Source organism: Xiphophorus couchianus, chromosome 2 (genome assembly GCF_001444195.1).
Source record: "Xiphophorus couchianus chromosome 2, X_couchianus-1.0, whole genome shotgun sequence".
In the NCBI taxonomy this organism is placed as follows: Eukaryota; Metazoa; Chordata; class Actinopteri; order Cyprinodontiformes; family Poeciliidae; genus Xiphophorus; species Xiphophorus couchianus.
Genome location: NC_040229.1, coordinates 23,370,551 through 23,380,413, shown reverse-complemented (window position 1 = coordinate 23,380,413; position 9,863 = coordinate 23,370,551). Strand labels below are relative to the sequence as shown.

Sequence of the window (9,863 nt, the reverse complement as noted above, 5' to 3'; positions counted from 1 at the left end):
ATCCAGGTGCGTTAAACCAGAGAGAGAACAAGAACATGCAGGATGCCGGCCCTCCAGGACCGACTTTGGGCACCACTGTCCTAGAACCTAAGTGAAGTTGAGCTTGTGGTTGCCGACTGGTCTCTATAATTCTCCACTGGGATTTTCTGGTAGAGCAGAAATGATAGACCATCACATGACCACCATCATAGTTTACTGTCAACATGGTGTTCTTTTTGCCACATTTAATGGGCCGCACACTTTCTTTATCAGTCCACAAAATATTTTCCCAAAAGTCTTAGGATCATCAAGATGTTTGATATGGACCTTTGGTGTGTTTTGGTTTAGCAGACCAATTTTAGCTTAGTTTCTTTCTTACTGTCAAAAGCAGTGACCTTAACCGATGTAATGAGGCCTGAGGTGCTTTAGATGTTCTGGGATGTTTTGTGGCACTGCCAGATTAGCAGTCATTGCACTTTTAGAGTAATGTTGGTAGACCAGTCATCTGGGATGATTCACCACTCTTCTGTTTTCCGCATTTGTGGATTACGGCTCTTGCCGTAGAGATCCCTGGAGTCCCAAAGTATTAGAAATGACTTTGACTGTTTTTATGGAGAGTTTTTAGCCTACTTCATGCTGTCAGACATGTCCTGTTTCACAAGTTTCTGAATTCTATACATTTGGTGGTACTCAGGTCTGGGGTAGGGGGGAAAAAATATGGTCACTCTTGGTTCATGATTTACCAAGGTGGCAATCGACTTTTCTTTATTTTACAAAAGGCCAGTTGGTTTTGATAGCCCTTTTCTGTTAATAAATGAAATAATACATTAAGGATGTATTTTGTATTTACTCTGTCTTAGAGAGAAAAACAGTAAAAAAATAATAAATTCATACAATGTGTGATAAATTGGCCGGTCGAGAGACAGCAGAACATTTCCAGTTTTTGAGAACACTTTGGGGTTTCCTGCATTTATTCCTGGAGTAGTTGCAGTAGCACAAATAAACAACAACAACAACAAAAACCCCTGGAAGGCCAGTCTTTTTATTCTTAAAAACAAGAGGACCAGATTTTACAACATCTGAGCAAATGTCAGCACCTCCTGCTTGTGTGAAGGACAAATTAATTCTCAGAAACGGAAAAGGGCTTGTCAGTCATATCATTCTGCAAATTTGAAGTGACACTGGTGTGCTTGGCTGGGAAAGAAACCTGACCACAACAGAGCAAAGATGAAAAATGTCAAGCTGCTCTCACACACATTAAATACCTAAAAGCCCACCGTGTCACACAATGCAGCAGTAAACACAGAAATCTTCACGACCAAATCTTTGAAAATGGGGACATCTGCTGACCTGGAGGAAAACTGCGGATTAAACCGATCGGATTTCTCTGCAAAGAGTCTTGAAAAGCTGGAATGTAATGCGTCGCCCTCTTCCTGAATAAAACTTTCCATGAAGGCAACAGAAATGTGCAAAATGTCTGCAAAATCAAGAGCTGCGGGAGTTCTTCAGTCAAACACCATCAAAACAAATACTTCAAAACCCTGCTGGCTCCCTTTGCTGTAGGAGGAACGGCACAAACAAAACAAACTGTAAAGGAGCACCAGCAATTTTGAACAATGTGGTCCAGCACTGGAATTAAGTCTCACTTTGCATTCCTGGCCGGCTGTGATTGGAATTACACCAGCTTAACAGCAAACAGTTTACAGTATTCAGCAGCAGAGTCAGGGAGCAAAAACACACAAACAGTTTTCAACTCATTTTCAGACTGGAGCTGCTCTGCGGCTTTAGTTACAAAGCCCATTTCAACATACCTTACAGCAATTTTCAGTCCTAAATATTTACTGCATGTTTAACTTTGACCTCATCTTTTTTGTGCAAACTTCTCTAATGCTTCTCCATCACATATCTGGAGATAAATATAACTGTATTTCTTCTAAACAATCAAACAAACATTAATTTTATAGCACAGGACATGTCACGGTTCAAAGTTTAGATGGCTTAGTCTGGAGAAACTGGCAGAAGAAAGGCAAAATATTTTGGAGAATTGTTAGATACTGTATATTTTTTAAGAAAAAGGAGCAAAATGTTTTTAATTAAAAAAAAAAAAAGAGAGAACTTTTTTGTAACGTTTAAATTAATTTGCTTTTCTCCCTGAAATATTCCAAGGCCATTCTAATTGGGATGAGTTCTGTTCTAAAAATTTCAACACTGGATAAGACCACACTAAATACAATTTGATAAAGCAAATTTGTGATAAATTTTCTTTATTTTACCTTATTGTAAAAATTTAAACATTAAAAGTGGAAATTTTGGGGGGAATCTAAACCTGATCTTGAAGAATCTACAGGCCAAACGAACAGCAGAGCAGCCTTTTTCAGTTCAAAGTAGTGAATCTATTAGGACGTGCTCTGCAAATTAAAAATAATCAAAATCAACTGTGGATCAGCTGTGTTTTTGTTCTGCCCTTTGAATCCTGGTCCTAAATCATTTTCTCAGGGTTAACACAACATAATAGCGTAGGATGTAACGGGCGCATACCTGCCGTTTGTTTCATATTGCCATGACAACCCAGGCTAGTTGCTGTTTCTACTTGTCTAAACATTCACTTTTTTTGAGTATTATCCTATGCTCAGGTATGTAAAATGTTTGTAACATGTTTCCTAGCATTTTTATGAATTTGTTGAGTTTAAATAATTTGCTTAAAACACATAACAGTGCTCCTGAAGCAGGACTGAAAGTTAAGCAAGCCAAACAGAAAACAGCGGGGGGGCTCCCTCATTCTGCAACTGGTTTTTACAAACAAAGACAGCAATGTTAATAGATGTAAAGTTAAGCTTCGTATGCTATGATACTACGAAAAAGAGAAAGGTTTATATAATGGTTACCAAATTCTATGTTTGTAGATGTATTGTATTTTTTATATACTTTTCAAGGTGGTTTGTTTTTCTACAGTGGAATATAAAAAAATGCGAATGAAGCATGGATATTTGAGATCAGTGCAGTTACAAAGGATGCCGTCTAAATATAGATACATATAAAAGTCACCCTTAATTTAGAAACAGATGCTTTTTTATATATTAATGGAATAAGGAAAAAAGTCTGGAAAAAAAATGTCCATGCTCCGTTTTCTTTCTTTTCAAGTTACCTTAAGACTTAAAAATTGGGCCTGAAATGTCAAATTTTTTTGACTGCAAAAACAACTTGTTAAAAAAAACATTTATTCTAAAATTTTTATTTTTTCCCCCTTAATTTCTGACTGTAATCCTATGGAAACACAATCAAAGCTGTGGAGATTACACCTAAATGACTAAGAGAACCATATTATTACTGATGATTTTCATTTTTACCATATTTTTTATAAATATTCAACTGAATTCAAAGTTCATGCATGAAAGCATAAAGTTTCATCTTGGATGAAAAAACAATCCCAAAAATATTTTGCCTTTATTCTTCACTGTTCTTTTCCTTGACAACAAAAGGTTTAGAAAGTTTCCAGCTAAATAATGGCGATATTATTCTTCATTCAGTCCTGATCCACGTACTCGTGGCTCTGCTCGTTTCCTAACCAGTGCAGCAGCAGAGCCCGATAGAAAGAAGCACCGTTGCTTTTTGCAGATTATGGAACAAATGATTACAAAGCCGCTGTGCATCATTGCCTCAATCCTACGTGTGTTTTTACACAAAGAGCAGATTCCAGTTTAGGAACTGGGAGGATCCTGCAGTCACATCCTATTTTTCATCTGCAGCAACAAACAACCTCTGTGTCCTCAGTTTGTTGGACTAAAAGCAACAATGAGGGGAGTAAAAGCAGTGTTTTGCTTTGGCTGGCATTTACAATACACAGACGGATCTTCGGTCTCAGTCAGCTGACTACCACAGCCAGCTGTCTAGATGCTGCACACAGTAGCAGGACTGTTCCAGGATGGCGGTCAGCTCTCCGTAGCTCTTCTCCCTCCACGTAGGAAGGAGCCTCTCGTTGTTCAGGGTCTGAAGCTTTGGTGTCCCCTGCTGGAGGACATGGTACAGACAAGGCCACCTGCTCTGGATCCGAAGCCTTGTCCTACGATCCAGCGTGATACCTCGCACTATCTTCTTAGCTCGGAGTTCTCTCAGAGCCGGCAGCTTCAGGCAGGAGAAGACCAAACCGCGGCTGGGCGAGACGTCCAGGAACTCCAAAGACTCAGATTCCAACGTGTACGAGATTCCCAGGTTCCTCAGCGGCACCAGGATGTGCAAAGTCAGCGACTTTAGGTTGGGCAAGGATTTGGTAAGCGTCTGCAGCGTGGAGGATGTCACTAGTTTGAAGACCCAGAAGTACTTGAGCTCTAGGGTTCGAAGCTGCTGGAACCGGGTGAGCATGGACACAGACAGATCCGACCAGTCGAAATGTAAACGCATCTTGGAAATTCGCGGGCAGCTGTGGGTGAGTTTGCCGAGCAGCTCCTGAAAGCTGGTCACCTGCCAAACCAAAGAAAAGAAGAAAGTTCCTGCTATAAACTTAGACTGCTGGAGAACATAGCAGCCAGTTTACCAGGTGCCATTTTCTCCTGCTACTCTCCTACTATTATCTATTATTTGATGCCATCATCTTTCTAGCCTCTCCTGGTTCTTTCGATAGAAGGTACACCTAGTCTAGTGACTTTATGTTCAGCTGTGTCTGTATCTTTGTCCCAATGATGGCGGTATTGCAACAACTAACTTTGTGGACTGTTCCTTTTATGAAGACAGTACCCCTGGTCCACTGCTACTAAGTTTAATTATGTCTTTTTTCTTTGATGGATCACCAGATGGAGCCACTCCACTCCTAAGCCATGTCGCCCAGCTGAAAAATGTATAATAATATAAGCATTCCTCATCAGTCAATATCAATAATTGGGGATATTGATAATGATTGATTAGTTTTTTGTTTTGAATGTCTGAAATACTGCCAAACTGGTAGAATAACCCTTCACGTTTTATCTAGTTTTCACTTCAAGTTTTGAAAACTGGCACGGTGGTGAAACCTGAAGCTGCTGCTGCACAAGTTACTCAACAAGTTGTTGCTAGGTAACCAAAGAGTGAGTTAGTTGTTGCCACCAATCTTGCTTAACTAGCTGTGAGAGGTTGAGCAGATAAAATATTTTTTATCTACCTACGTCTCCCAGAATGCTGCGCGGTTCTAGATCGGAGTTCAGCGAATATTCTGCATAATGAATATTGACTATTCTATCAGATGTATTATCTATTGATATTGATCACGTGTCTATTGTGATATATAGTTATTGATTTAGTGTGCAGCTCTATCTACATCATAATAACGTTCACTCTCCTTGTTCTACTTCAGCTGTGTTGTCTTTTTAGAGCTGTATCTCCCATACAAAGTACGTCTATCCTGCGCTTAACCACTCAAGAATAATACAATTAATTACCTGGTCCATCTTGGTTATGTTGTCCTGGTGTGAACTGGAGCTGGAGTGCACTCTTAGGTCCAGTGGCTCAAAGAGGGTAAAGGTCCAGTTGAGGTTCAGATGGCTGAGGTCTCTGCAGTGGACGTTATCCAGCAGGTGACTCAGCAGTTCGCTCCACTTGTTGCAGCGGTCTCCCAGGTCGAAGCTGGCCTTTAGCGTGAGCAGGCTGGCCCGCCGGGAGATCAGATGGTGGGTGTAGTGGTGGACCCAGGCCTTCCATCGCTCAAACTCCCGGTTGGAAACAAGCAGCCCCTCCTGACCTAGATGGAAGGCACCGCGCCGAGAGTAGTCTGCAACCCGCCACAGTTTCCACGACCGGACCAGGCAACTCCAGCTCAGGCAAACCAGTGCGCAGCTGCATTTGTCCACCTCGTTCAGGAAGGACAAGACGTGCAGCTGGCACTCCACCGGCAGCGAGTTAAAGGGGAAGAAGTCGTCCACGGCTTTCCGCCTGCTGCTTACTGGGACGAGAAGTTTTTTCTGTGGTGACATTTTTGACGGATAATTAAAGGCTTGTGTTTACTGGTGGAGGTCAGAATCTCCACCAGAAGGTCCTGTGTTCTGGCTTTGCCATAAATATTTCTGCCCTGAAAGATGATAAAGACAGGTGAGTTTATTTTAACCACGTTGTAGGAGCGGCAAATTTTTCTGCTTCTGGTTCATATAATAACATATGGTGAAATTTGTGACCCTGACTATAAACACTACAAATAAGCCTTTTAATCAAGAGCATGAAACAGAAAACAAATGCATAGTTATAAAGCCAATATTTTTTTTTGTTTCTTTGTTTAGAAAGAAACAAAATATACTTATGTCTGAAAAGAGGACCTCGGATCAATAAACAACATTCCCGTCATGTTCTCCTTTTTTACAATCCCACCAAGGCTGTGTTTATCCCTGCACCTTTTCCTTCCACTGAATGTTTCAACAATATGGTTGTTCACAACACACGTGATCAGTCATCTTCTTTAGCTGTAAACGTTTGTGGCCTACAATCCCTGTGGACGGTGTAATTTACTGTGGGTGGGAACACTGCCAAATCCCTAATGATTTTCTAAGGCATACATAAAGTAACAATTCTGTTTAAACTCATTTTTTGTAGTTCTTATGCAGTATTCAGATACATTTTTACCTTTCATGAGCTGTAAGCCATAATTCTTGATACTACAAGAAATACCAGAAATAAATGTGTGAAATACATTACTGTGGAAAATTAATCTATTTTTTTACTTTAAGGACACAATTGCTCAAATACAATTGTTGGAATGGTAATCTACTTTACTCAGATGCACACATATTTTAATTGTACTGTTGTAAGATTTTAAAATAACTGTTATTGTTTTTTTTCTTTTCTATTCTTTTGGCAGTGGAGAGGGGATTTACTGTGGTTCTGATTTACAGCTGGCAGTGAAAGTCCTGAAGAGGAAAAACAGTTACTAGCTTTACACCAGTTTTCGCTAAAGATCGTCTTTCCAGCGTTTCTAGAGAGACATACATTATTTAACTTTTTTTTGCCAACGTCTGCATTCGTTAGACTTGATGTTGCTTTTCCACACACAGTTATACAAGTGTTTTTACAGGCATGCACTGACAGAGTTCTGGCTCATGTGGCGTTCACTTGGTCTCTGATGTCATAAATACCCAACCAAATACCTACAATACTCTGAAGCTCCAAAGAGCAAAACCTTTTCTAAATGGGCAGGTAAGCCAAAAATAAATGCATTTAAAGTTGGGCAACATTAAATGTTGAAACAATTTTTCTCTGTGCAGTTTTCTGAAAAGCTAAGCCTCTTATATCTGTGGCTTATCCCTCTATGTTTCACCGGCCATACAAAGCAAGACTAGTTTCATTTTTAAAGCACCCTTCTTACACAAGGCAAGTAAAGAGATGTACAGATTGCTTGACAAGCTTCTCGTATATTATAGCTGACCACTTCCACTTAAAAGTCGGAATACTTCAAAATGGACATTTATAACCTCTTCCTGCACATTTTAATTTAATTTTATTTTTTTACATTTTCTAATTTCATACAATTGAAAGTTCACTTTTTTTTCTGGGAATTTCTGGACACTTATTGATGTCTACTTTAAAATGTTTGCTGTAAAATACATGTATACTTAAGTTGATATTTACACTCCAAAGGCTACAAATATTAATACGGAAGTGCCGCAATAGCTGCCACTGCCACTACTTGAGCTCGGCCCTGCTGAACTTGTTTACGTTCCCAATATGAATGCGATTTAAAACCGCATTTAACATCCACGCCTTCACATATCAGACAGTTGGATTACAACTTAGCTTGTTGGAACATGAAGGCTAGTCATCTCAGCTCCGTTATTCACATCCTCACCTTCTAGTTTCTGTAAGGATACCCGGTGCACTCTGGTAAAGTTTAAACGTTTGCACAATAAAGGCCGCATGCCGATTGTATGGATGCATATTGCACAAACAGTAGCTTTAAATAAATGCGTTACCTTCAGCTGGAAGAGGAGAGGCTCCGAGTTATGCTCGGCTTTAAAGCTAACATGCTAGCAGACAAAGACTTTCAAATTCAAAACAAATGAAAAACTAAAGTCGAGATTTTATAGCGTTAACTTCATACCCGAATGAGCAAGTAACTGTTAAGACACCAATAAAAACAATACGAATAATAATATATATATATATATAAAAAATCAGAATAACTAGGCCGGCTAGTTAGCTTCACAGCAGCTGAGTTCTGTTGTTGTTGTTGTAGATGAAGGCGTCATCAACACGTTCTGTCAAAGGAACTCTGGTGCGAATGTTTTATACATCGGAGCTGCACAGAGGAGCGGAGCTTAGGAAGAAAACACACAAAAAAATCTAAATGTCGAGCCTTAAAAACTTTGCAAAGAAACCAAACTCTGAAGCTAAAATTCCCTTTAATAGAAAACATTAAATATAAAGAATAGAATACGTACGAAGCTGACTAAGTGAAAAAAAACAATCCTTTGAGAACTAAAAGCACGGGCTCCCCCTGGTGGAGAAAGGAAGTTAGTGATTAACGCTTTTGTGTTAGTTCTGTGTTGGCGGTTTGTAAAGTTTTCTCTTTGATTTTCGAATCAAGACCACTTTTTAAAAAAATTCAAGTGCATGTAGAAAAATAAGTCGTAATGAAAAGGTTAGTTTATGACAATTTATTATAGTCTTTAGTAGACTATAATTAGTTTTCGGTTCAGTTTAATAGCCAATATGCAAAAGAAAATCTACGATCCATCCCGCCATCCATCCATCCATCCATCCATTCATCCATCCATCCATCCATTATCGTACATCCTTATCCCTAGTCAGGACGGGAGAGGTGCTGCTGGTATTTATTCGTTAAAAATGAAGAAAAGATTCTGAATCATTGAAATCCTAAAATTAAAACTCACACTACCTTAATGGGTGTTAACATCTGACTGGAAATGTATGTTTGTGATAAACTTAAAAGGTGCCTTGCCTTTCTTTCTTTTTATATCTTGACAGCTGGTAAACTGAGGGAATATTTTACGTCAAAAAATTGCTGGCAAAACTAAAATGCAGCAATGAACTCTTAAAGTTATAAGCTAAAATTCTTCCATATATTTTAAATTTACAACTGTGCATAGAATGCATACTGTTGAGAAACATTAAGCTTTAGAGAGAGCACTTCCTATTTTGTGACAACTGTGGAAGTAAGTAAATAAATCCTGGAATTGCCTTCGTTCAGTGCTTCTTTGGTTATCATGTTGTGGTTTTCTGCTTCCCTGTGTTGCAGGAATTATGAATGTTACACTACCGCATGGTTTTGGTGATGCTGGAGGATTTGTTGGGGGATTTTTGTGCTACGTGAGAAACGAGACAGAAATGCGACACGTGTTTGTGTTGCATTCAGAGACTCATTGAAAATATCAGAGAATAGAAAGTGCGTCACAGAATCCACATAACAGGTCAAAAGCGTTATTTTTTCTTGTTTTGGTATCTGAATAATTATAAATATTTCATATTCTATGAGAAATTAAGAAATATAAACAAGAAATACAATTGTATTTTGTTAAATATATATATATATATATCTATATATATTTATAAAAGTTTCATTTCAGTTTCAATTGTATTTTGTTAAATATATATATATTTATAAAAGTTTCATTTCAGTTTCAATTGTATTTTGTTAAATATATATATATATTTATAAAAGTTTCATTTCAGTTTCAATTGTATTTTGTTAAATATATATATATTTATAAAAGTTTCATTAATGAAATGAATTAAGGTTGTTGGCTGGTTCTAGCTGTTAATTTTTACTTGAAGATTTACATTTTTAGATACGCTTTGAATGGCCTAGTTTACAAACTTTGCCATTAATGTTTCCTTTCAGTGGACAATTTGGTTGATCACGGAAAGACTATTAGAAATGTCTTCTAAAAGTCTTTAGTGAATAGACTCGGCCT

At 38.4% G+C, this 9,863-nt stretch overlaps 1 protein-coding gene across 1 annotated transcript; it reads right to left on the bottom strand.

The window, feature by feature from the left end:
• Window positions 1–1,001: 1,001 nt before the first annotated feature.
• LOC114134363 (uncharacterized) lies at window positions 1,002–8,566 on the bottom strand. Its single transcript, XM_028000940.1, has 3 exons — window positions 7,902–8,566; window positions 5,388–6,013; window positions 1,002–4,437 (listed from the first exon to the last, which is right to left on the bottom strand). Exons 2-3 carry the CDS (start codon window positions 5,916–5,918, stop codon window positions 3,850–3,852), a joined length of 1,119 nt encoding a protein of 372 aa, XP_027856741.1. The 5' UTR covers window positions 5,919–6,013; window positions 7,902–8,566; the 3' UTR covers window positions 1,002–3,849.
• Between the last annotated feature and the right edge of the window lie 1,297 nt (window positions 8,567–9,863).